Genomic DNA, 27,500 nt, shown 5'->3' on the forward strand with positions numbered 1-27,500 from the left:
TCTCAAGAATGTTTCTCCTCTTAATATTGTAGAAATCTTGTTAATCTTTCACTACAGCTGTAAAAACACCCTTAAAAATTTTATTTCCTCACCAAGATGATTTTCATCGAGTGTTTCTCATAACAATGATGTAGAAGTCGTGTTGATCTGTCACTAGAACCACAAAAACACTTAAGAATTCATGTAACCTCGACTGTAGAGCCTTTTGAAGTGTTTCAGAACACTGTCCTGTGTCCTGAGTCCTTCAGACGACCGAGGATCACACACACACACACACACACACACACACACACACAGTTTCCTTCCTAGATATCGTAAGATAGTCTTCACTACATCCTTCTGGCGTCATGCCCGACGTTATGTTATCAGAATAGCTTCCCCGCTGTGCTTGTGACTCCCACTGGGACACTGTAACTGTAAATTGTTCATATTGTCAAATAAAATATACCGAAATGGCTATTTGTAGTTTTTGTTTACTTTGCTGAAGAAAGCAGATATTCTGGAGTGTTCGAAGCATGGAACTGTAAGTATTACGAGCCAGTGAGTAAAAGTTTCAGGAGTCGTCTTGGCACGCGTGAGATGGAGCGTTGCCTTAGGTGCAGTACGGACACAGGTAAGGAAACGACGCCATTGGTGCTGTGTTCACGCAAGGCTGCTGCCGCGGCGGGCAGTTGAGGTGCAGAAAGACGTGGACTATTAACAAAACTAACCTGGTGCAAGCCTGAGTGATGGAAAACGCGAAACTGTGTGTGCCACTTCTTTCTTGCTTGAAGATTTACATTTTCCTCTGCTGTCAAAATAATTCACCAGTTTTTTTTATATTTTTTTATTTTCTTTTTTTTTATGCATTTCTTATACCAGGTTAGTTTTCCCAATAGTACGTGAATGTGCCTTATAGAGCCAGAGGAAACACTGGTGCAGTGTGGCGGGAGTGTTCACCGCACATGCTGAGAGAACAGTGTCATGGCTGGTGTCCCGCAGCCTGGCACTGCCACACCTGGTGTCCCGCAGCCTGGCACTGCCACACCTGGTGTCCCGCAGCCTGGCACTGACACACCTGGTGTCCCGCAGCCTGGCACTGCCACAGCTGGAATCCCGCAGCCTGGCACTGCCACAGCTGGTGTCCCGCAGCCTGGCACTGCCACACCTGGTGTCCCGCAGCCTGGCACTGCCACACCTGGTGTCCCGCAGCCTGGCACTGCCACACCTGGTGTCCCGCAGCCTGGCACTACCAGAGCTGGTGTCCTGCAGCCTGGCACTGCCACAGCTGGTGTCCCGCAGCCTGGCACTGCCACAACTGGTGTCCCGCAGCCTGGCACTGCCACACCTGGTGTCCCGCAGCCTGGCACTGCCACACCTGGTGTCCCGCAGCCTGGCACTACCAGAGCTGGTGTCCTGCAGCCTGGCACTGCCACAGCTGGTGTCCCGCAGCCTGGCACTACCAGAGCTGGTGTCCTGCAGCCTGGCACTGCCACAGCTGGTGTCCCGCAGCCTGGCACTGCTACAGATGATGTCCAGCAACCTGGCACTGCTATAACTGGTGTTCTTTAAGTATGCGCGAATAAAGAAGGAAATAACAAACGAAACAGAGACTGAATACAGGTAATAAAAAAAAAGAGCAAATGAAAACAAATAAGAGAAAGGAATAAACCAAAATAATAAATGAAACTCGTAGATGATGTGTGTGTGTGTGTGTGTGTGTGTGTGTGTGTGTGTGTGTGTGCGTGCATAAAGAAACTAATATATATTCTAGTATTAGAAATACATATGACGTTTTTGAGTGAATCCGTAAAAAAAAAAAAAAAAAAAATATATATATATATATATATATATATATATATATATATATATATATATATATATATATATATATATATATATATATATATATATATATATATATATATATATATATATATATATATATATATAAGGGTAGATGGTTCCCAGACTCTCTCTCTCTCTCTCTCTCTCTTCTTTCCTAAACTCAAACACACAAGTTTCAAACCACTTAAGGAGGAGGACGAGGAGACGCACTTGACCGCCTCATTAAATGAAGCTTCGACTCACCAAACTTAACCTAACTGAACCATTTCGTGCAGCCTGTTTGAACCCCGGTGAGCTAGGCGGGGAAGGCGGGGTGGGTGGAGCGGCGGGGTGGGGAGGGCGGTAGGTAGTGTTAGTTGAGTGGCAGGAATCAAGGTGACTGGGTGTGCGCGCGGCTTTATCAATCAAGGTGACTGGGTGTACGCGCGGCTTTATCAATCAAGGTGACTGGGTGTACGCGCGGCTTTATCAATCAAGGTGACTGGGTGTACGCGCGGCTTTATCAGTTGGCGAGTTGAATGGTGATCCGCGTGGCGGTTCCTTGGACCGCTGCCTGCTGAAGCGTCGCCTCATCATTGGGTAGTACTGAGATAACATTAGCATTTTCATTTGGTCTAGGTTAGGGTAGGTTAGGTTTAGGAGAGAGAAGGATAAAGCGACACACAGACACACACACACGCACACACACAGAGAGAGAGAGAGAGAGAGAGAGAGAGAGAGAGAGAGAGAGAGAGAGAGAGAGAGAGAGAGAGAGAGAGAGAGAGAGAGAGTGTTCTGGTAAAGAAAGAAGGAAGAAGAGAAGGATGATGAAAAAATACGAATAAAGTAACTTTTTTCTTTTTATGTAGGAGGGGCACCGGCCTAGGGCAACAAAACTGCAATAAGAAATGGCCCACTGAGGAGGCGGTCCCCGAACAGAGTCGAAATCGGTAATCAAAAATTTCAGGATAAGTGTCTTGAAACCTCTCTCTTGAAAGAGTTCGTCATAGGAAGGAGGAAATACGAGTACAGAAGCAGGCAGAGTTTACCAGAGAAAGGGATGAATGATTGAGAATACTGATTAACTCTTGCGTTAGAGAGGTGGGTGGACAGAATAGGGGTGAGAGAAAGAAGAAAGTCTTACGCAGCGAGACCGCGGGAGGAGGGGAGGCATGCAGTTGGCAAGATCAGAAGAGCAGTTGGCATGAAAATAGCGTTAGAAGATAGCAAGATATGCAACATTACGGCGATGAGAAAGAGGCTGAAGGCAGTCAGTTAGAGGAGAGGAGGTGATGAGGCGGAAAACTTTTGATTCCACCCTGTCTAAAAGAGCGGTATGAGTGGAACATCGAGGATGTTCAGTGTAGAAGAAGGGGACAGTTGCGTGTCACTGAAGAAGCGGGGATGGTTGTCTGGACGGTTGTGTCGAGTTGATAGATAGAGGAATTGAGCTATTGAGGCATTTGCTCTGCCCCAATCAGAAATTTTAGACAGAGCAGAAGTCATGCGTTCAGTGGCTTCCCTGCGTGAACTGTTTACTTCCTGAAGGGTTGGACGTCCACGAAAAGACGTGGGAAAGTGCGGGGCGGTATCATCAGAGTAGGAGTGGATAGAACAAGAAGTTTGTTTTAGAAAATCATTGGTGAATAATAGGAATAGAGTGAGTGATAGGATAAAATCCAGAGAAACGCCACTGTTAAATTTAGAACAGTGACTGTCTACCACAGCAGCAATAGAACGGTCAGAAAGGAAACTTGAAATAAAGTTACAAAGAAAAGAATAGAAGCCGTAGGAGGGTAATTTGGAAATCTAAACTTTGTGCCAGACTCTATGATTATTAAAAGTTTTTGATATGTCCAAGGCAACAGCAAAAATTTCACTAAAATCTCCAAAAGAGGATGACCAAGACTCAATAAGGAAAGCCAGAATATCACCAGTAGAGCGGCCTTGACGGAACCCATACTGGCGATCAGATAGAAGGTTGTGAAGTGATAGATGTTTAATAATCTTCCTGTTGAGGATAGATTCAAAAACTTTAGATAGGCAGGAAATTAAAGCAATAGGACGGTAGTTTGAGGGATTAGAACAGTCACCCTTTTTAGGAACAGGTTGAATGTAGGCAAACTTCCAGCAAGAAGGAAAGATAGACAGAGCTGAAAGAGGTTGACTAGGCAAGGTGCAAACACAGAGGCACAGTTTCGGAGAACAATAGGAGGGACCCCATCAGATCCATAAGCCCTGGGAGGGTTTAGGCCAGCGAGGGCATGGAAAACATCACTGTGAAGACGTTGTGTAGATCACGATTTGAGAGGCACTATATTTTTGCTCAGAAATGAATAATGGATGTCTTGAAATTAGTACGCCAAGGTAATTTCCATGATACCACTGAGCAGTAGTGTAGACTTCATAACACCCCCAACTAGGTCGTCACGAGAGTATTAATGAAGAGTAAGGTAATGGTGATTCGGTAGTTAAAGTATCTCGGTACTAGTGATTAGATAAGGTAGTTAGGTGACGCTAGTTCAGACCCAATCAACCTGCTAACTGCACAAATTCCTGTTGGTTAGCCAGACTACACTAATGGTTATTAAATAAAGTAATTAGATCCTTGTTAACAAGAAGTAGAACTCGTGGTCTAACACACACGCACACACACACACACAGGTAGCAAAACGACTAATTTAAGTAGTTAAAAGCCATTAGTATCTCTACTATTGAATGAGGTAATTAGTTTATTTCTATTCCCTTGTTAATTCACATCACATAACTTGACCAAAAATTCCTCAATGACATCTACAATAGACCAGTGTCTTGCCATTGAGTAAAAAATGAAGTAATTTAGTGAGTGGTTTAGAAAGTGTGTGTGTGTGTGTGTGTGTGTGTGTGTTGTTGAGTTGCCGTAAGTTTCTGGGTGTTTTGCTCAAGCCTAGACTGTCACTTGGTAAGCCACCAGGATTAACAGAGCGAGTAAGTGATTCAGTCGTCAGGAGGCATTAGCGTGAGTGGTGATGCTCGAGCCTGTTCAGGTAAACCATCCATACATCGCTCGTTACGTCGACTGACCTGACCTAACCTAACCTAACCATCCATGCATAGCTCATTACGTCGACTGAAATGCGTCTAGGTGTCGTTATTTACCTGTGAAACGGTTAAGGGTATTTCGAGAGAGAGAGAGAGAGAGAGAGAGAGAGAGAGAGAGAGAGAGAGAGAGAGAGAGAGAGTCGAGACAAAGTAAGGGGAAGTATAAAGAAAGAAGAGAATAAGAAAAGTAATTGCAAAAAGTGAAAAAAAAGAGGATAAAAAGAATATGTAGAAAGGAATAGGTAAAATAGAAAGATGAGAAGTGAAAAGGTAGAATAAAAGAAAGTGCCCAGGAAAATGGAAGACAAAAGTATATAAACAAGAAGAAATAATAACAAATTGCTTCGTGCATATAGTGTCTAATAAAGATGATAAATGAGGTGCTTAGTTCAGGAAGTCGATATGCGCCACCCATGCCCAAAACTAAGTTAGGCATACCACTTTATTCCCCAGCCATCCCTGTATCTTATAGGCACATAGGGACACTCAGGAAGTGGTTAAGTGGTCGAAATTCCCTTTTATCTACAAGTATCGTTAAACTTTGTTGCTGGGTGAGGAGAGGCTGTTGCGTTTTGTAAGCAGAAGTTGATGAGCGCCACGCTACGTATTTAAAAGAAGACTGCCACGGTTAAAAAAAAAAAAAAAAAACTGCCACGCTTAGCCAATCACTTTGTCGGATGGATAACATCTGGTTGATCATCGGCCAATCACAGCGCGCATTGCAACACTCGTATATTCAAACACCACGGCGCGCACACTTTCCTTGGATTACGCTGTTTATCTTGTGCTTTCTCATTAGCATGCAGTGTTTTTGTGCTTACACGAGTGATATCCACAGTGATATCGATCAACATGGTGCATCGTCTGGTTTACCAAAGAAGCGCGTCCGAAAAATTAGACGAAAAATTTTGCAAAGAAACAAAAATCTGGGCCTAGAATATACAAGTCTTCATTCTGGTAAAGTTGTGAATGCAAGGTCAGTGGGCCCACATGAACAAAATTTTGTGTAAGTGCACCATATTACTGTGTCTTGAAGTAAGAAATTATGTGATATATATATATTTTTTTTTCATTACCATTGTGCAGGTCATGCTGTACACCTATATTCTGTTTTATCCTGTTATCATTCATTGCATTACATAAAGTATCTGATTTACTATTGACTTTTTAATGATAGTGAATGCGATCATACTCTTATTCGAGAAAGCCACATTTATTGCTTCATTATTCGAAATACTGATAAAATATAGCATTTTTAGTGGGCTCACTGCAGAGTCAAGACATTCAGCTACTCTTTCATGCACAATCCTTCAAAATCGTGTGGTTGGTTTCAAAGATATATAATTTTGAACGCTATAAAACTTTGAATGCTTTTTTTTTTTTTTTTTTTTTCGGTGCTTATCGACTTCCTGAACTAAGCGCCTCCAATAATCTTGTATGTTCTTTGGGGTCAGACTCACGCCTTGACACTTGCGAGGCGGGAACCCAAGGCAAGTGGGCACGCGCGGCTTGTTAGTGTCAGTGTTGGCGGCGGGTTGAGCGTAGTGACTCGTGATCCGCGGGGTGCTTCCTTGACGCCCTGTGCTGAAGCGTCGCCCACCATTATTTTTTTTTTTCTCCTGATGAAATGAAATACAGATTTTTTTTTTTTTGTAGTGAAATACTGAAAATTGTTGGTGTATATGGCGAAAAGTCTATGAAGGAAAAGTGTTTACAGTGAAAATTTAGAAAAAAAATTGTTTATAGTGAATAACGGAGGAAACGTTAAATTCATGATGAAAAGGAAAAAAAAAAAAAAATCTATGCAGCGTAAAATAAATTTGAGAGCTTGCATTGAAAAAAAATAGAGAGAACTGGTTGATGTGATGAAAAAAAAAAAGCTAAATTAATTAAGAAACAAAGAAACCAGTGTTTCTAAAGTGAAAATTAAAATATTGCCTCTTGTAACATGTAACACGCACCGGTACCATACTTCAACCACCACCACCACCACCACCACCAGTGCAAGCTCACCGAAAGGTAAATGCAAGTTACACCTGTATCATTATTATCTTGTCATTCTTAAGGACACACCCTCTAACCTAACCACTTCCCTTAAACTTAACCTAACCTGGTGTTCCCTGCCAGTGTGCGCCACACCAGCGTGGCACTGAACTGTTACAAAAAGAAGCAGGCGCAGTACTAACTCCTGCGTGGCCGCAAATAACTATAATGTTTGATGAGGAAGTTTCCTTAAGATGCACCATTGTTCTAATTCTTATTGCTTATCTTAATTCTTTTCTATTGCTGTTTGAACCAATACGCCGTACGTAACCATAGCACTTCGCAGGGTCTACATTTCACTGTTTGGAGCATTTCTAGCCCCATCTTACCCTAGCGGACACCAACTTCCGGAGGTCCACGGCTGCAAAATGTTAGTTCACCTTATAGGGGGGGAGGGGATCCAGGAGGCGTGAAGCCCCCTCGGTTAGGTTGATTTACCTTATTGGGGGTGCAGATATAGTGGGTGGGTGGGTAAAGGGGAAATATTGGTTGAAACTGCTAATTTACCTTATTATTGTTTTTTATTTTATTTTATTTATTTTATTTAGCAGGTGCTCTGGCCTAGGAACAAAAGAATCAGCGCAAGGAATGAAAACTTTTAAGCTTTTAATATTGTCATTTACAACATCCATACGAGTACATGACACAAATAAATAAATAAATAAATAAACACTATGCAGCTCAAGTAGAGATGAGCCTTTGAGTGAACCAGCACCTCCACACCCCACCTGTACCCACACCCCAGGCAGCACGGAGGAGGGCGGGGGCCAGGCTCATGGTGTGGGTGGCCTGGGGGAGGGTCGGTGGCCAGGGGCTGGGGGCTGGTGGGGCTGGGGGGGTGGGGAGGCTTTTTGTAGTTCAACAAGGCAGTGCAGCAGATTAAAGTTATTTTTCTGCAGCAGTGTCAGTTTGTCCTCCACGGTGCCCCCAAAGTAGCGCTGGAACACCTGGGAATGACACCGTTCAAATTTAGAGAAAGGCAGAGAGGTATTGTCATTCTTTCTTGACATGTGAAGGGTGCCTGCCAGTGCCACAAAAAGCAGGTTGAAGTCTGCTAAGTTGCCGGTCTCAGTTTTTTAGTTTGAAAATAAGTGTTTAATTTAATAAGAGACATCTTGATATTCCTCTTTTTCCAAGTAGTTAGTCACAGAAAAGGGAAACACAAACTGTTACTTTACAAGTGAAGGAAACCAGCCAAGGGAATAAAAAGCAGGGAAAAAAATCTGGCAAGTTGCTGCTAAAAAAATCCAAATTAGAATTTAATCAGATGTCTTGATACTCCTGTCTCTGAAATAGGTAGCTATAGGAAAAAAATAAATAAATAAATAAATAAAATAAATAGATAAATAAAAAAAATAAATAAAAATAAAAAATAAAAATAATAAAAAAAAAATATTGGAAAGCCTGTGGAAGACCAAGACCTGTGACAAGCAAACAGCAACAACTAGTGCAGGACAAGTGGTGAAGTGGCCAAACACACAACTGGAGGCACTCACCTCACCAATAGTCTGTATGCAGCCTTTCCCTGCTTTGGTCAGCAGGGCACTGCTGTCACTGCTGCTGCCACAAGATGAGGAGGACACGGTGCTGCTGCTCAGCCTGGAAGCAGTCCTCTTCCATGACTGCTGGGCCCCTTGCACCAAGCGACCCCTTGCAGCCTCCCCACTCAGGCCATCTGGAGTGCTGCTGCTCATCCTCGAGGCAACCCTCGCACATGACTTCTGGACTCCCTGCACCAGGCGACCCTTTGCTTCCTCCTCGCTCAGGCCATCTGAGGTGCTGCTGCTCACGTCACTAGCCTCAGCCTGCTGTGCTCGCTGTGGCCTCCATCCTGAAGCTCCTGTGTTTGCTTCCTCCACATACTCACTCTCCTCCCAACTCATGGTGTTTGCTGGTTTTCTCAAGCTTGTCCTTGGGTGATGACTGGTCTGCCTCATGTCAGGATGACAGGCAAGTTGTTGTGAGTGTACTCTGGTCTGTCTTTGCTTTGTAAGGCTGGTTCCTTCCTGGTGTGCCTCATGCTTTGTCTGCATCTGAGTGTTCCTTGCTTGCTGCTGCTTATTCAGAACAGTCTTGCTCAGCATGGACTCAGTTATGAAGGTGCTGGAATCGGAGCTTGAGAAGGAATGTGATGTGTAGTCACTCTCTCTCACAGACAAGGAACTGCTGGATGTGTCGGCATCCCCTTTTTGCCTGGCAACCTGCACTGCATCGCCTGTAGGGCGCTGCATGCCTGATGGACCTGGCTGGGGCTTGTCAAGGAAGGACAAGTGTGAGAAAGCTTCATAATACACACTTGGGTCTGAGTCATCAGAGTCGGAGGTGAGAGTGATGACATCCTCTCTCACACAAGACTGTTGTGGCTGTGTGTGGCTGTGCGATGGCTTGTGACTGTGAAGGTGCTGGGCCACAGTTGGATGATGGAGAAAAGAAAGCATTTCCGTGTAGCCACTGCCAGCACTGTTTGTGTGCCGACATGCTGGAGAAGTGCTGGCCTTCACCTCACCACTCTGCCCAGTGGCTGGCTTGTGACTCAGTGTATAGACAGACTGCTTGAGGCGCTGCATAGGCTGAGCCACCTTGGCTTGTGTGACAGAAGCAGGCACACTCCCTGACCTTGGTGAAGTGTCTCGTCTGGCAATGCATCGACTTGGATCCAAGCCATCAGTGTTGTCCTGAGTAGTCTGCTTGCTGTGACTGATGGAGCTGCTGCTGGTGTAGTCTGGTCTATGCACCACCGCCTTCACGAAGTGCACACTGTCTAGGGTGTGTGACGGCTGTGAGGACTGTGAAGACTGCGAGGATTGTGAGAACTGCAAGGACTGTGAGGACTGAGAGGACTGCGAGGACTGTGAGGACTGGTGGAGGTGTTTGGTGGAGCCCTGAGAGAGGCTCAGCTTGGATGTGATGCGTCTTTTCTGTAATCACAAACAATACATGCTGCTTCATCAGGAACACAATTATATTAAATGCAGCAGATTCAGGCTTAATGAAATTAGGTTTATAAAAAAGATAGGAAGAAACTGGTTCTCAAATAGAGTGGTGGATGACTGGAATAGACTAGGTAATCAGATTGGTAGTGGCAAGTCACTAGATCACTTTAAAAGATTAAATACACTTTTGGATAGGAAGGATAAGTGGATACACATAAGCATGTTTTATACGGGGACTGCTATGGACTGGGGTGACTTCTTGCTGCTTCCGTTACTTTCTGATATTCATGATAACGAACACTGAAGATTGGCAAGCACTGTCATTGTGTATCATGGTGGTAAACCTGAACACTGCCTCACAACACAAACAGCTGTACCTTTCCCTTTCTTGCCTTCCTCTTCGGCTGAATTATGCTCGTCACGACCTCCACCTCAGAACATGATGAGATGTCATTGGACTGAACAGGAGAGGCTGTGTCTTGTGGTGAGCCTGCAGAGGCAATACCCCGGGAGTGGGAAGAGACAGCTTCAAAGGAGTGAGTGAAGATGGAGGAGCATGTGGTTTCTCTCTCCAAATTGTCTGTCACTCTGTGCTCAACAACAGTAGCCCTGGACAACAAGAACAAAGATCACAATATGGTACATGACACTATAAGTCATCTCTGTGGCCTTTGAAAATAGTTGTGAAGTGACATGTGTTTATAAGGGTGATTTTACTGCTCTAGTGACAGATTAACAAGATTTCTACATTGTAACACGCTGCAGGGGAAGTTAGCAATGTTATTGTTGATGTTTTCACGTATCCATCACACACACACACACACACACACACACACACACACACACACACACACACACACACACACACACACACACACACACACACACACACACACACACACACACACACACAAACCAGATCCTCACCTCAGATCCTTGGGAGCCTCTGTCTCCCTCCTCTTCCTCTTCCGGGCCCTTTTCCTCTCCATGCCTGGTCTGGGCTGCCTGGTGTCCCTCATGTACTCGTGTCCCTCAGTGTACCTCTGTGGCTCTGTGGTGGCGGGATGCAGGCCAAACAACTCCCTGTCAAAACCACTTTACTTACACTTAATCTTCAAATCCCAGTCTGCTTAATTTTTTTGTTTAAATTTTTTTATTGTTTGAAATCTGAACTAATGGTATATATTTTTGTATTTGCAACCTTTAAAGATAGTTCAAATTTGGAATAAAAGCTTAAAAACTAGAAAATAAGATATATTAACACCAGTTCAAATTTAAAACATCTTAGTTTTGTTACTTTTATCTTTTGTGTCAACGTTACCTGTGTTTTTGTGTTCTTTTAATCTGACACTGTATGACCTTAGTTGATGTGGCATGGCACCGTACAAAATTTTTTTAATCAATTCACTTCACCAAAGCAACAAGGTTTTTACCACCACCACCACCACCACCACCACCACTGCTCACTACAACAGCAGCAGGATGTACACACACACACACACACACACACACACACACACACACACACACACACAGACACCTGAGAGGCCGAGGGGAATAGAATGTTGCTTCATCATCTCTCTTTACTTTGACATTCTGCCTCCTGGTGTTCTCATCCTTCCCCTGTGTTGTCCCTCTCCCCTCGCTCATCTTGACCACTGAAATAATGTGTAATTAAGTAAACCTGCATAAAGCATACCACAATGAAAGTGAGGCCTGTACTCTGAAATATTTCTGTGCTGCACCTCCACTACTTTCAAAAGGCTCTAGTTGAATTTACTTGTGTTTTTAAAAGTGTTTTTACAATTCTAGTGACAAATTAACAAGATTTCTACATTGTTGACAGGAGAAACACTCTTGAGAACTCGGCTGATCATCTCTGTGGCCTTGGAAAGTAGTCACAGTGAGGGAGCAAGGCATTCAAGAATATGGGACCTTGTCTTTGGCTGGGTTTATGAACTTTGTGGTTAGTTATAGTACTTGGCAACTTTACAGGACAAAGAGAGGTTTGTTATTTATTTATTTAACTGTAAGTGTAACCTGTTTGCCTATGATGCCTATCCAGCTGGTGTGAATCATCAAGTTAAAGCAAGTTCATTATTTGTGGTGGGGCATCAGCAGTGTTGGCTTCCCCGCACTCGCCCTGTTGCCGTGTTGACTGGGAGCCGAGAAGCCCGCCAGGTGAGGTGACCAGGCTGAGGGTGTATTTTGAAACACTTCCCTCACCACAGGACAATTTTCAAAGGCTGGAGATTGTTAGTCAGGTTCTCATGAGTACTTCTCTCATTGGTGATGCAGAATTCTTGATTAAATAACACCAGAATCACAAAAACATCCTTGAAAACCCGATTAACATCCACCACAATGTATAAAATGGAGTAAAATCACGAAAAAACTTACTTAAAAACCATAATTTCCTCTGGACTGTTTAACTGTCACAAGAACCATGAAGACGCTTGGAAACATAAATAACTTCCTCTATATTTTAAAGATAGGGGGAAAACTTGTGTAGAAAAATTTACACAAGCATCTCTTAAAACCAAGACAGGATGCAGGAAAGGTGTGCCTGGATATCATCACGACACTTGACACTAACACAGAAATATGATCGGTGCAAGACTTACCTAGGTGCTTCAGTGAGTTAAGTAGGTTTATCACTGTATATCAGACATGTATCGCTGCTGTGCTGGTCTGGAGTTATATTATAGCTTGGAGGTGTTAGGTTTGTGTGTTTTGAACTTTAAACTTTTGAACTGTGTGTGTGTGTGTGTGTGTGTGTGTGGGGATCTTGATCTTGCTGGTACAGGTGGCACGAGATCCCGCTCCGCTCTCATCGAAGTTAATACATTGTCTGTGGGCGGAGCTTATGATCAGCAGATGCACCCAAAACCTTGCCATCTTGTTGAGTGATCTATGGGAATTTACCTTTTTTTTTTTTTTTTTTTGCATACTAGAACAATAAGGAATTGATGGTTTGAGTTACGAAAAGTACATCATAATTTCTTAAATATGTTATGCAGACCTATTATCAATGGCAGTTATACCAAATAACCACAATATCGAAAGAAATACTTCAGACGTTTCCAGGAGAAATGGTAGTAAAGATTGTTTTTTTTTTTCATTGTTTATTCCATGACAAGGCACAGACAATTAAAAGAAAAATTAAGTCATTTAATGCCTTTTAAGTGTAGAGCGACATATCACACATGATTCTAAATAAGTACTCTTCAGCCTAATATCACATATATATATTGCCACGTCGCTCCCCACCCCCCATCGTTAGGTAGGCCTTCCAGAACACACCTGCAGATACAGGGGTCGGGGCGTGGCGGCAGTACTTATACACGGGGTCCGGGCTGGAACGAGGACTTACCAGGCAATTTCCCTACTGACTCGCTGTTCACACACTCAGGGGAAGGGTGCAAGTAAACACTGGTGTCCTTTACTGGTTTATATTGAAGGAAACCACACATGTAGAAGTTCAAAGTCACAGGGGCAGGACGGGGCACAAGGGGAAAGGTGGACGCCACCACTGAAAACAGTTTTAACCCTAAATCACAGGTCAGGCTACCACCACTGTCGCTTCCTACAGTTAGTGTCTCAGCACAGGTGTACACAAGGGTCACAACTGCAGAGATAGGGCACAAAAGCGAAGCAGAAGGCGGGGCAATGCGCCTGAGGGAGCTAGATGTCACGGCGTCCCCCCTGTCTTTGCTTCTACATAACTACTACACAACCCTGACATGGCAGCCCAGCCCGCCAGATTTAAACAGCGTAAACAAACATTTCCTTGCACTCGTTATATATATATATATATATATATATATATATATATATATATATATATATATATATATATATATATATATAGAGAGAGAGAGAGAGAGAGAGAGAGAGAGAGAGAGAGAGAGAGAGAGAGAGAGAGAGAGAGAGAGAGAGAGAGAGAGAGAGAGAGAGAGAGAGAGAGAGAGAGAGAGAGAGAGAGAGAGAGAGAGAGAGAGAAAGTTAAGTGATATAAAAAACAAAAATAAATAAATAAATAAAAATAAATAATCATACATTGGGGCCTCTTTCTCTCTTTACTACTCCAAAGCATTCTTTGGTTCCATCATATTCCTCCATTCATTCAGTCCCACACGTTTCACTACTCATCTATCTCACTTTTCCATTTCTTACATTCTATTTTGTACCCTTTCTTTGTAGCAGTCACGCTCCAGTCACTCTCAACATGCCTCCCCTCAAACCACTGTAAAGCCCAACTAGTTTCCAAGCCACTCTTTAATGCCATCCTGACACACTTCTTCCCCCACCTGCTACTCCTAACATTCCACATAAACATCTTTCTCACTAGTCTTGTATCACCCATTCGCGTTAATCTACAGTCGATCCCGCTCTGTGCCGTTGCGCCCCAAGTCGATCTGGAATTCTGGATCGACTCGTGATGCACCCCAGTGCGCCCTATACTGAGTCGTTGTGCCCCAACTGCAGAGCTTTTGTCTTCATTATACATCCATACATTCTTCACCTCTCTCTCTCTCTCTCTCTCTCTCTCTCTCTCTCTCTCTCTCTCTCTCTCTCTCTCTCTCTCTCTTAGGGTTAAAATTCTCATTTTCTCATAAGCAGAGAGAACTGTAGAATTTTATGGGAAACTAAAGAAAATACCACAGAATAATGTGGTAAAAACTGATCACACCTGTACTGCGGCAGATATTTCCATAACCAAGGAGACAGTGGAACAGGAGATAGGCTAAAGAAGCTCAAGACACCAGGACCAGATGAAATGTATCCCAGAGTACTGAAGGAATGCAAAGAGGTTATTAGTGAGCTGTTAGTTTCTGTCTAGGAAATCACCTGAGTCAGGTGAGATACCAGTAATGTGGAGGCAGGCTAATGTAGTACCCATGTTTAAGAAAGGAGATAAAACTTTAGCGTCTAATTATAGACCTGTCAGCGTAACTTGTCAATAATAGCGAAGAACATTAGGGAACAGTTAGACAAACATAACTTGATAAATCAGTCCCAGCATGGCTTCACGAAGGGGAAGTCTTGCCTGACGAACTTGTTAAGTGTTTACAGTAGGGCGTACGAGGCAGCAGATAATGGTGATAGTTATGACATCTTATATCTGTACTTCAGTGAAGCGTTTGACAAGGTACTCCATCAAAGGCTCCTGAGAAAGGTTAGGGCACACGGGATAGATGGGAAGGTGTTATGCTGGATAAGGTCAGGCTAAGCGACAGGCGACAAAGAGTTGTAATAAACGGCTCTAAATCCGAGTGAGGTCAAGTAATTAGTGGGGTGCCACAGGGATCAGTATTAGGGCCATTGTTGTTCTTAATATATATCATTGACTTAGATAGTGGAATTAGTAGTGATCTTAGTAAATTTGCGGATGACACAAAGATAGGTAGATTAATTAGGTCAGAATCGGATGCCATCGCCTTGCAGGCAGATTGAGATAGGATGAACGAATAGACGGACAGATGGTAAATGCAGTTTAATACCAACAAATGCAAAGTGCTTAGCGTAGGTAGAGGAAACCCACACAGTAGGTACACAATAAACAACGAAACTCTGGTAGGTACAGGGTACGAGAAAGATTTAGGAGTTATAGTTAGCTCTGAACTCCGTCTAGGAAAGCAATGCATAGAGGCCAGAAACAGGGCAAATAGAGTATTAGGATTCATTATTGGGAGTGTTAAAAGTAGAAGGCCCGAAGTAATATTAAAGTTATACTTGGCGCTGGTCAGACCTCATCTAGACTACGCTGTGCAGTTCTGGTCCCCACATTACAGGAAGGATATAGGTCTATTCGAATCAGTACAGAGGAGAATGACTTAAAGAATACAGGGGATGAGGAGTATTCCTTACGAGGCGAGACTGAAACTGTTAAATTTACATTCTTTAGAGAGACGTAGGTTAAGAGGGGACCTGATAGAAGTCTTTAAGTGGTATAAGGGCTATAGCAAGGGGGATGTAAACAAAATTATTAGGATCAGCAACCAGGATTCAATGGCTCAAAAACTCAATTCCTCCATCTGTCAACTCGACACAACCTTCCAGACAACTATCCCCTCTTCTTCAGTGACACTCAACTGTCCCCCTCTTCTACACTGAACATCCTCGGTCTGCCCTTTACTTATAATCTGAACTGGAAACTTCACATCTCATCTCTAGCTAAAACAGCTTCTATGAAGTTAGGTGTTCTGAGACGTCTCCGCCAGTTTTTCTCATCCCCCCAGCTGCTATATCTCTGTACAAGGGCCTTATCCGTCCATGTATGGAGTATGCTTCACATGTTTTGGGGGTTCCACTCATACTGCTCTTCTAGACAGGGTGGAATCAAAAGCTTATCGTCTCATCAACTCATTTCCTCTAACTGTCTTCAGACTCTCTCTCACTGCCGCAATTCTGCATCTCTAGCTGTCTTCTACCGCTGTTTTCATGCTAACTGCTCTTCTGATCTTGCTAACTGTATGCCTCCCCTCCTCCCGCGGCCTCGCTGCACAAGACTTTCTTCTTTCTCTCACCCCTATTCAGTCCATCTTTCTAACGTAAGAGTTAACCAGTATTCTCAATCATTCATCCCTTTCTCTGGTAAACTATGGAACTCCCTGCCTGCTTCTGTATTTTCATCTTTCTATGACTTGAATTCCTTCAAGAGGGAGGTTTCAAGACGCTTATTCATCATTTTTTGACCACTGCTTTGACCCTTTTATAGAACTGCCATTTCAGTGGGCATTTTTTTTTTATTGGATTTTTGTTTTCCTTGGCCAGTGTCCTTCCTACATACAAAAAAAAAAGATAGAACAAGAAATAACGGGTTCAAGCTTGAAAAAATTAGGTTTAAGAAAGATATAGGAAGAAATTGGTTCTCAAATAGAGTGGTAGATGATTGTAAAGGACTCAGTAATCATGTTGTTAGTGTTGAGACATTAGGGAGCTTTAAGACAAAATTACACAGGTTTATGGATGGGGATGATAGGTGGAAATAGGTAGGTATATTTCGTACAGGGACTGCCACTTGTAAGCCTGGTGGCTTCTTGCAGCTTCCCTTATTTCTTGTGTTATGTTCTTAGGACGCCTCATTGCATAAGGCTTGCTGCCTTGCCCTTACCCAGCAGAACACACAACGCACAGATATGCAGCCATGGTGAAAGTGTGATTATAAGCAAACTTCATACTCCGGAGTAACCTTGTGTGACGTTGGTTCATACAGCTTATTTAGGTGTAACTAGGGAAGGACTGAGGTGGATGGTAACTGTCAGTTGTGACAGTGGTGATGACAGTTGTGGATGTCTAACTTAGCGGTGAGCCTGATTATTATTATTATTATTATTATTATTATTATTATTAGTAGTAGTAGTAGTAGTAGTAGTAGTAGTAGAAGTAGTAGTAGTAGTAGTAGTAGTAGTAGTAATAGTAGCGTTAGAATTATTGATATTCTCATTATTATTATTATTATTATTATTACTAAAACTAAAAGTTTAAAGAACAATCAACTAACAAAAAGTATGAAAATAGCTGAAACGGAGAGAGAGAGAGAGAGAGAGAGAGAGAGAGAGAGAGAGAGAGAGAGAGAGAGAGAGAGAGAGAGAGATTGACTTTATTGTTGTAGTAAAAAGTACAACAAAGGAGGAAGACTGGTCCTGCCGGCCTTCCCCTGAACAAGAGGCAGACATACAGAGATCAGATGTACAACACATTACAAAATTGCACAAACACAAACACATACATATACATACACATATACATACATACATATACAAAGGTACACACACACATACACGTACATATACACACACACACACACATACATACACATATACATACTTACACATACACATACATTTATTTACATACATACATACGTACACATACACATACATACATACACACATACATATACACATACACATGCATATATTATAATCTGTATACACAAAAGGGGATACGTGTACACAAGCACATAGACACTATATATAAGGGGAGACATCTATTCACAGCCAAAGGGAGACCTGAATAATGAAGAGAAGTGGTAGTGGTACACCTGCACACCCACACACTTAGGACGGGTTGACGTACAGCCAGTAGGGGGCCCATGAGGTTATGTACACACACACACACACACACACACACACACCATATCCCAAATCTCTCTCCTGCCTTTACATGTGTCTCTAAAATTACTGCATCCCATGTCTCTCCCTCTGTCGCTGCATACCTTGGTGCATTTAGTGTGTGGCTGTGTTTTTACGAGACCACATGCTCAAATTTGGGACGGTTTTCATAAGGGAACGTATACACATACAATCCTTGGCTTCCGTATATTGTGAAGGCTAGAGAGACGACAGGAAGGAAATCTGGAATCTAAAGCAGCTGTTAGATTAGGAAGAAATGATAGGAAGTGCTTTTGTTTGTAAATAAAAGGTACGCTGGAAAATGTAACAGCATGTGGAATAGAACAATAATAGATCGTAAGGCTTGGTAGTCATTGAATTGTAAATAGAGAATTGCAGACTGAGGAAATAAGTGGAGAAGCGAAAGAACCAATGAATAATGAAAAGACCCATGAGGAGTGAGGATGAGTGTAAAGAAGATAAGTATAAACACAGTGTATGAAAAACAAAATCGCTGGAATAAAACTAAGAAAGAAGAAGGAATAAGTAGCAGGAGGATGCTAGAAGGGATGGATAGAGAAACAGGCCACAAGAGGAGAGGAAGAAAGAAATCGAGATTTTAGAAGGAATAAAATATGAAACGGCACAAAGAATGAAAATGTTATAGATGAAATAGAAAAGCGAAACATACCACAAGAGAAGAAGGAATGGGGATATTAAAAGGAATAAAAAGCGAGGCAGACCGAAAGAGGGGAAGAAAGAATAGATTTTTCCAATGGCCAGTCTGTAAAGTGTTTAGAAGTGATTGGAGGGCAAAAACTGAGCCTCAAAAGAACATAAGAAAGTAGTGGAAGCTCCAGTGTGTGATTAAGGAACCATGTCACGAGTTAATTTAAGAGCTGAGGGCGCCACCCGCAGCATCTATCATCTTATTGATATTACTAGCCACCTGGGTTATGTTTCTGCCCTCTATCTTGTAGCCGAAGTAATTAATGAGCATGAGGTATGACTTAGCCCAGTACAGCTCGCTTGCCAGGTCTCTGATGTTTGATTTGTCTAGGTGAGTGAGAGATCTTGTATTGTGGAAGGTTTCAATGACACTCAGTCTGGGCTGGATGCCTTCCACCACGCCCTGCAGCTCGCTTGCCAGGTCCTTGGGCACCGTGGCCTCGTTTTCATCATTGTACTTATCTCCGATGAAGTCCCAGGAGGCGTTTCTGAGTGAGGACACCTGGAACGAGTTAAATTCGCGGAAATCTGTCTCGTTCACCGTGTTGTTGTTGAAGTACAAGAGGAAGGGCTCCGTGGTGCTGGCCTCGTACACGGCGACGCCCTGCTTTGTCCTCCAGATGGAAAACCAAGCGAACTCATCCAGATCAAGGTCCATCTCCTCCTGCGTGACAATGGACAGCAGGTCGCCCAGCCCGCTGCCCGTCACCTGACTCTCGTTGTCGTACGCTCTTACTTCCAGGGAGATGTTGAGGGAGCGGCCGTTGACGAGGCTGAGCAGGGTGAGGTGCGCGTCGCCATCCGCCTCCACACCGAAGATAGACACCGGGGACTCCCACGTTGGAAGCTGGTACAGTGGGGAGGAGGAGGCCGAGGTGTGGATGATGCCAGTCACCACGAAGGGCCTCTCCAAGCCCTCCACGCCCCACGCCGCCACCACTACCACCGATGCCACTATCACCACCCATAAAGCCCCATCATGCATTGTGTTGGCAAATGTGTGGGGGATCATTATTTATCCTTATTGCGATCTGAGAGAGAGAGAGAGAGAGAGAGAGAGAGAGAGAGAGAGAGAGAGAGAGAGAGAGAGAGAGAGAGAGAGAGAGAGAGAGAGAGAGAGAGAGAGAGAGAGAGAGAGAGTAATAATGACAATGCTAGAAAATGTAACCTTTGACAAATAAAGTATGATATTGATGGATGCAATAGTTGGAAATGCTCCAGATATGTCACTCAGCTTGTGCAGTTTGGTAAACCATAGAATATTAAAATGTAGTTTCCTCATGAGAACAGAGGCTCTAGATTAGCCCTCTGAATCCTGTGGCTGCCTTATACTCTTATTTAAGCCCAGATTACATTATTTTACTAAGTTTCATGGGTGTTGCCTTAAAATCAATAAGCTGTATTGTGTCTACTAAAATTGTCTAAAAATATCTAATCTTGTACAATTTCAAGTTGGAATAGAATTATTTAATGTTTCAAGAAGCCGGCTGGATTTCAAGGATTAATAATGTCTTGAAGAATTCCCTTGACTCGGCATGAATTCTTCACTAAATACAATAGGCACTGCAGAAAATGAGAAATGAAGAAAATACTTTAATGTTTTGCCATACATACATCATCATTTTGAGAATCTGTTTTGCCATGCATACATTTTGAGCAGTCAAACACTTAAATATCACAACAGTATTTCTCTCATGCATTGACAGGGTGTTCCCTCTTTAATGCAGTCTTAAGTATCCACCTTCTACTATGTTCATGTCTGTTCAGCACTCAACCACTGCCTCCCTAATCAAGCAGTCAACACCCTCAGAGATCCTTATTTACTGACACACGCAGCACCTTCACTTTTGTTCACTGCCAGCCACAATGGAGCCTTTGCCATTCACTTGGCTGCTTCTGTCAGACTCCTCCAGGTTGAAGAGAACCTGCTGGATCTGCATCTTGGCATGGGATCGGGATTTGCGGGTTAGTTTCCTTATGGCAGCTGCTATGTACCTGCCAAAGAGCTCTTCCTCATCCTCCAGCACACCCTCCTGGGATGTGCCCACTTCTGCTGCCAAAGGAACCGGCTCAGGGCACGGGGTGGAGCCTGTGGAGGATTTAGGACTGCTGGTGTGTTTGCCGTCTTCCTTCAGGATGGGTATGGTGGGTGCCTGCTGAGAGTATGGCAAGGGTGATGATGACAGTATAGGTGTCAGGCAAGAGGCCCTCATCTGGCTGCCTGTCACTGTCTTGATCTTGATGGGAACTGTCCTCAGAGGGGTAGGCATGATCATTCCCACTTTTCTATCTGCAAGAAAGAATAATGAACTGGGGCTATGTTCAATAATGTATTCATCTAAATATTCTAAAAAAAAAATGCATTTTAATTAGAATATAGCATACTTTCCATAATGCTACTTTCCCTAGGTTGTGAATTCAGCAATATTAGGGTATTTGTTCAGAGAGCTGTCTTACATGGAATTAAAATTATGTAAAAACTAGTATTACTTTAGTTCTGAAATTATAAGGGTAGTCAGGGCCAAAAGTCAAGTAACCTATTGTATATAATTATACTGAAACTGTATTTTTCTTTTTCTTTAAGTCCTCTGATCCAGCAAGTTTGTCTGTAGAATATGACAACTAATGGACTCAGATCAGGGAGCAAGAGACTGAGAGATGTGATGGGTGTGCAATGTGTTACTTGCTTACTGACCCCGAGGCATTACATCCTGCATCCTGCTTTAGCTACACAGTTCCCAACATAACTCACTTATGAATCCCTGCTTTGTGTTAGTGATGATGGTTGCAGGGATGGATTTACCCCCAGGAAGTTTTAGTTGGAGTATCAGTGGTTTATTATTCTCTGTTGGTAGTAGTGGTGGTGGTGGTGGTGGTGGTGTTGGTAATGGTGTAGGTGGTGTGAGGGATGGTGTTGGTGATGCTTCCTTCAGAAAACTCTTGTCCACTGTATCCATTTCCTCATCCGCCCACTCCACTTCTTGTTTTATTGGCCGCCCGTCGAAGGTGAAGGAAAGCGGGTCTGCCTCATGCAAAAGCTCGGCCTCAAAGTCTTCCACTGCAGAGCTCCTGTAGAGTAACAAACAGACTCTTACTCGGAAACACCGCTCTCTTACCACAACTCTTTTCCAAGGCCACAGAGATGATTTGCCAGGTTTCCAAGAGTGTTTGTCTTGTTAGTAATGTTGAAATCTTGTTAATCTGTCACTAGGAATGTAAAAACACCCTTAAAAACACGTGTAACTAACTAGAGCCTTTTGGTGGTGCAGCACAGAAGCATTTTATAATACAGACCACAGTGCTGTTACCGGGTTCACTAGACTGGGTGTGTGTGTATTTATCTAGTACAGTAATAACTACACAAAACCTGAGCTACATTAATGGTGTTATCTGTTTATCTAAATGTGCCCAGTTTTCTCCCTTAAGTTGAAGTACACCTCCCTCTATTGCATCCTATTCTAGTCTATTCCAGGGATTTTTTTTTATGGGGAAATCTCTCTCTCTCTCTCTCTCTCTCTCTCTCTCTCTCTCTCTCTCTCTCTCTCTCTCCAAACATCCCCCATCCTAACTGTGCCCTTTCAAATACCCATGCCTTTTCAAATATCCAGCCTCATCCTTGTCCCTGGAATACAAGACCTTTCCTGTCAGTATGTCCAGTCTATTAATGTGTGTGTGTGTGTGTGTAATACACTTTCAAAGGCAGACAAGCTAATGTTTTTGTGCATGAACTACACATAATGAAGTAACAAATTTGGACTATCATTATCATAATTTTATTCAACCTTTTCACTGTGATATGCAAACCCTTATAGCACTAGAAGCAAACTGTGGAATCCATATAAGCATCTACAAGAGAGGAGATAAAAAATAAAAATAAAATAAAAAAAATAAATAAAGATATTCTGTTGTAGAAGTGTCTCAGTGGTTAAGGGTTAAGGAAGGATGTGCCATGTAGCAGTGAAAGGGTCAGTCCTTGTTTTCCCTTGAGGAGTTGGACAGCTTAAGTCTCCCTTTACATGGTTATATACAAGACCTTCCCCCTGAAGCTCCTCCAGCCCATGTTACACACTACACTGGTCTTCCCCCTGGTTTCCTAACTACCTACATGTAACTCAGTCACTTTTTAGAATACATATAACATGACATACATCAATGCAAACTATCAAAACCACAAGAACCTTACCTAATGTCTCTTTCCTGCATGGTGGAGAGGTTATCAGTGAACCGAGCCCTTTTAGTCTGCCTCTCAATCTCCTCCTCCTCCTCCTCCTCTTCCTCCGTCTTACACTTTACGCCTTCGAAGGCAAGGGAGGCGGCTTCGTGTGGCAGTGTTGACTCATCGTTGCTGTCACTATCACTTGTGTTCGACTCCAGTTTGCTGTCCTGCCATTGTATCCTGTAACAGCGAAGGCTTATCAGGGACTGTACATAAGCTGATGAGGAAGAGAGTATACACGGAATGAAAGGAGGTGGGGGAAGGGTATGCAACAGGGTGACGAGAAAGAAAAATGTAAACATAGCGATGGGTTAAAATATATGTAAGTTTAAGGAAAAATAAATAAAAGCAAAAAAATAAATAAAAATAAATAAATAAATAAATAAACAAAAAAACAAAGGAAGTATGAGAGAGAGTAATGCTAGGTATGATGATGATGATGATACCTAATATCATGGAGCGGCTTTTCCGTTTCAGCGGGTCTGTGGCAGATATAAGCGTGCAAGAAATTCATTTGATCGAAGAATTTCCACCGCGGCCACCTGCCTCTTTCCCTTCCCACTAGGAAAGACTTTCTGTTCCTTACGTACACGTCTCGGAGTGTACGCCACCTTTCCTTGCACACCTTCCATCGGCCAGGCATTCCCAGCTGCTTGGCGATAGAGAGCCACGTTTGAGTGCATTTTTGAGCCTCCTTATATTCCTTGTGGTTGAAATCATAGAGCTGCGGGTGCTGCTTCACTTTATCAATGAGTGCAGTCTCCCATAGCAGCTCCTTGGTGTTGGGGTCGTCAGGCAGTGCTGTATCCATTGTCAAGGCTATTCTGGGGTGTTCTTCAACGCTTTTACCTCATATTAAGGCTGTTTCTGAAAGCCACGATGGTTAGTCTCGGCGTCACTGCTTTTTAAATCAGAATTTTTGTTAAACTATCACTAGACTCATGAAAACACTCCTTTAATTCCAATAACTTTCACTGGAGTATGCTATCACTACTATTATGAAAACACTAAAAACCCCAATAACTACCCACGAGTCTGTTAAGCTATTGTAATTATCATGAAAACACACTTAAATATCCACGTAGCCTCCACTAGTCTGTTCGAAGGGAAAGAGCCTTTATATTAGTTTCCCCTACGTCTCTTTCTCCGTGTCTGTTTTCTTTCTCCCGTGTTCTCTACAAATGTTCTCACTTTTTCCTCACTTAGCTCTGAGGTCGAATCTGTCTTCCTTGGTTTGCGGAGAGTATGTTAAACGTATTTTTAGATTAGACTGCTACACGTTCATGGTTTGCAAGGACGCGTACGACAGAGGGACGGCAGAAGTAGCAGCAGTAGCAGTGGTGGGGAGTTATCGATGCGACGCCTGTGGGGCCGATCCTAGTGGCGGATGCACATTCAGAAACGCTCTGCACTCACCACGACAATTTCCAAGGCCAGAGATGATTAGCCCGAATATCAAGTGCTTTTTTTCCGTTCACAATGTACAAATCTTGTTAATCCGCCACTTGAAGCGTAAAAACACCCTTAAACACCATGTCATTTTAGGAGTCTATTAAAAGTAGTTAGAGGTGCGGGCAGAGGGGCTTGAGAATGGTCCTTAAAAACTCTCACTGTCTCTCCGTCACTATCCTACCCTCCTTACGCTTGAGTGGTACAGCCTAGGTGACTTTTAACAGTGCAGTCTCGGGTCAGTCACGAAAAGCTGCCTTCCCAGACCTCCACACCCAGCAGACAACTGAGACTGTAAGACAACTGAGAGCTTGTGGTGGTGGAACAGAGCGGCGCGACTGACGTACAGCGGGTAGTCATATAGTGATATAAAAAATATGTACTGCTCTGCCTTACCGTTTTGGTAAACCCTTTTACCTGTCTGCCGTCTTTGGTTAAGATTCAGCCCTGAAAAAAAAAAGTTTGTAACAAAAAGTATATTTATATAGGTTTGTTTTGCTATTTCAAAGCAACGAAATGATTAGTGTAGTACCAAAACACGTATTCAAAGATCCCTGCTTTTATTACAGTTTTTAGTATGCAGTTATATGTTTGTAAAATAAAAAAAAAATAAAAAGAAAAAAGGCATGAGGTCAGTGTTATTTGTGATCCTACAGAATGGGAGTATTAACACTTGATTCCTTAAATTTATTTAGAGGCAACTGAAAGGAATGTAAAGCGTAGTATCTTGGTAGCTATGTAGACCAGTATCATCTTGAGAACTACCATCTCAAGCCTTCCTACACCTTTCCTCCAATACTCTAAACTAGCCATTCCCATTTTTTTTTCCCCCTTTCAGCCAGTTTACCTGTTCGCATTTCGACCAAATTAAATTATCATTACTAAGAGCAATCGTGGCATAAATTTTGATTTGTATTTGTAGTACTTACGAAAAGTCAAGTGCCACATTGTTTTTGTTTTGTTTCGGTCGGCCAATAGGTGGTCATTATTATTTCCCTCGATAGATTTCCACCATGGAATCTTTTAATTTCCCCCAGGTTGGGAAATACTGTTCTAAAGACTTTAGTGGAAGATACTGAGGTTCTGAGGGGTATTGTCATGATTTTAGTGAGGTATTGGGGATTTCATTAACCTAGTAATAGTTTAACTCGTGCAAGTTGTTAGGAAATTTTAAGGGTGGTTCAATGGTTCCAGTAATAGCTTAACTCTTTCACTGTCATGTGGCACTTCCTTCCTCAACTATTAACCACTCAGACATTTCTTCCTGTTCTTCAATCACCAGCAAACATTGTACTGGGTAGAAATTGCAAAATCTATTATACTTATCCATATCTTTCTTGTAGATGTTTATAAAGATTCCTTACGTAACTTTTTAGTGTTGTGAATTGTTGCTTATCACAGTGAAAGGAATAACAGGCGCTAGTGAGAGTTGCTGAGCTTTTTGAAAATTTTGTCTGGAGTCTAGTGATTGCCCTGCATACATTACTGGGGTCACTGGGATTGTTGCAGGATATACTGGTAATAGTTCAAAGTGTTCTGAGAGTTGTTTGGTGTACAAGGGTGTTCTCATGATTCCACTGTTTGTTCAGATAAGTATAGTGGAAGTTGAATTGGAGATAAAAGCCAGCCTAACCTAGCATAGATTACCAAACCATGAGCTTGCAAAAATAAATAAGTGAATTGATAGATGAAACCTAACATATCACTTGTGTTTAATATTAATGTTATAACATACACTTTAAATTTTTTGGGCATGCAAAAAAAAAAAAAAAAGTGTAGAAGTCTTAAATGAAATTGAACTATGTGTATGAAATGAAAGACATTTTTATTATCTTGAATTGCATTACAGTTGTGTGCATGCTTATGTTCATGTCCTTTGGCTCAGACACCCTTCCCTCTTGTGTGTGTGGTTCCATGTTCACAGGAGCAGCGGGTGTTCCCAGGACCATGGATCCAAAACACTCAAGTAACACAACGTCCCTCCTTGCTGGCTGGAGTGCTCCTCTCAACTCCACCATTTCAAAAGAACACAACATTTTCTGAGTTCATGTTAGGAAACTGTACTTAATAATAATAAGTAAAAAAGCAGTATATTGTCAACCATTACACAGTCCAGGTATAAAACACCATTCAGTGATTACGTATACTGGTGGAAGAAATATGTGGTGGTCAGGGATGTATCTTTCCGGTGTCATGAGGTGTGAAGAGTGTTGGGTGAAGGTTGGCATTGGTAGGGAGTATAGTTGCTGTTTGAGTGGAAACTCCATGGCAGTGGAGGGTGACTGGTTGTGTGTGCTGTGGCTGTTCTTGGTGACTGAGGTGGTCTATTCACTCTCACTGTCACTGCTGCAGTGTCTAGTCCGTTGTGAAATTCTTTGTTTGGCAGGAACAATGCACTCAATTCTCAGGAGATACTCTGCTAAGTGCAGCACACAATTCAGGAGTTTGAAAAGCAAAAATGGATTGTGGTATCCTCTGAACCTGTTGTCTTTTAGCATGTGAGACAGCATGACTTGGTTATTATTTCTCAGTTCTGTGAAATTACTAAACAGTTTGGTTTGAAATTCAACATAGCTCTTTTGAGAAAACTGAGACTTCCTGTATAATAAGCTTGGTAATTCATTAAAAACATCCAGAACAACAGACTTTATAATGGTGTTCTTTATGTTTACTGAAATATTCTCTGACACCAGGTACTTAGCCAGCAGCTCCCCATAGCCCCCGTGTGGCACCGTGAAGAACATTGCCACAGTGGTTGGGCTCGTGGGAGCCGAAGAGTGGGCCTCAGTCAGCACTGGGGAAAGCTCACACCGGGGAAGCTCATCAGGACTGAAGGGAGGAGAGAAGCTGTCCCTGCAGCCAGCAGCAGCAGCAGCATCACAAGTGTATATGTCACTACTCTGTGAGAAATCCACACAGTCTGCTACCCAGGAACTGAGGTACCTAAAAAACTGAAGAAAACATGCTGAAAACTGTCTGCACTGAGCAGGTGTGGGGCCACAGAGCAGTATCTGGTGCACACCAAGGCCACTGAGTTGCATGAACCTGCATGTGCCCAGGTTCAGAGGCTCTATCTTGTCTATGCTCCTCAGTACACCAGGGTGTACATCCCTCTCCTCCATG

At 42.8% G+C, this 27,500-nt stretch overlaps 4 protein-coding genes across 15 annotated transcripts in view; 1 reads left to right on the top strand and 3 right to left on the bottom strand.

The window, feature by feature from the left end:
* Positions 1-457, top strand: part of LOC135094151 (ADP-ribosylation factor-like protein 8B-A) — an 18,434-nt gene extending 17,977 nt beyond the window's left edge. For both annotated transcript variants that reach the window (XM_063993972.1, XM_063993973.1), the window contains exon 5: positions 1-457. This exon is cut by the window's left edge and continues 1,691 nt beyond it. The gene's annotated coding sequence lies outside the window, so the exon portion shown is untranslated.
* A 6,978-nt stretch (positions 458-7,435) lies between these two features.
* On the bottom strand, positions 7,436-13,600 carry LOC135094142 (uncharacterized). Of its 8 annotated transcripts, none has more exons than XM_063993947.1 (6): positions 13,237-13,600; positions 11,404-11,521; positions 10,791-10,946; positions 10,241-10,472; positions 8,427-9,848; positions 7,436-7,877 (listed from the first exon to the last, which is right to left on the bottom strand). In XM_063993947.1, exons 1-6 carry the CDS (start codon positions 13,334-13,336, stop codon positions 7,704-7,706), a joined length of 2,202 nt encoding a protein of 733 aa, XP_063850017.1. In that variant the 5' UTR covers positions 13,337-13,600; the 3' UTR covers positions 7,436-7,703. The 8 variants fall into 8 exon arrangements, with proteins under 8 accessions (XP_063850017.1, XP_063850020.1, XP_063850024.1 ...); XM_063993950.1 differs by having other exon boundaries at positions 13,167-13,600; XM_063993954.1 differs by having other exon boundaries at positions 10,791-10,914; positions 13,237-13,314.
* A 6,692-nt stretch (positions 13,601-20,292) lies between these two features.
* On the bottom strand, positions 20,293-24,712 carry LOC135094149 (histone H3.v1-like). 3 transcript variants are annotated; one of them, XM_063993969.1, is made up of 5 exons: positions 24,645-24,712; positions 23,375-23,795; positions 22,896-23,108; positions 21,465-21,781; positions 20,293-21,002 (listed from the first exon to the last, which is right to left on the bottom strand). In XM_063993969.1, exons 2-5 carry the CDS (start codon positions 23,737-23,739, stop codon positions 20,554-20,556), a joined length of 1,344 nt encoding a protein of 447 aa, XP_063850039.1. In that variant the 5' UTR covers positions 23,740-23,795; positions 24,645-24,712; the 3' UTR covers positions 20,293-20,553. The 3 variants fall into 3 exon arrangements, with proteins under 3 accessions (XP_063850039.1, XP_063850038.1, XP_063850037.1); XM_063993968.1 differs by having other exon boundaries at positions 24,571-24,710; XM_063993967.1 differs by having other exon boundaries at positions 23,375-23,826; positions 24,571-24,709.
* A 1,469-nt stretch (positions 24,713-26,181) lies between these two features.
* LOC135094145 (Bardet-Biedl syndrome 10 protein homolog) overlaps positions 26,182-27,500 on the bottom strand; it is a 5,808-nt gene continuing 4,489 nt past the window's right edge. For both annotated transcript variants that reach the window (XM_063993963.1, XM_063993962.1), the window contains exon 2: positions 26,182-27,500. This exon is cut by the window's right edge and continues 1,020 nt beyond it. In XM_063993963.1, coding sequence (XP_063850033.1) covers positions 26,702-27,500 — 799 coding nt within the window. In that variant the 3' untranslated portion in view covers positions 26,182-26,701.

This window comes from Scylla paramamosain, chromosome 44, assembly GCF_035594125.1.
Source record: "Scylla paramamosain isolate STU-SP2022 chromosome 44, ASM3559412v1, whole genome shotgun sequence".
Lineage (NCBI taxonomy): Eukaryota > Metazoa > Arthropoda > Malacostraca > Decapoda > Portunidae > Scylla > Scylla paramamosain.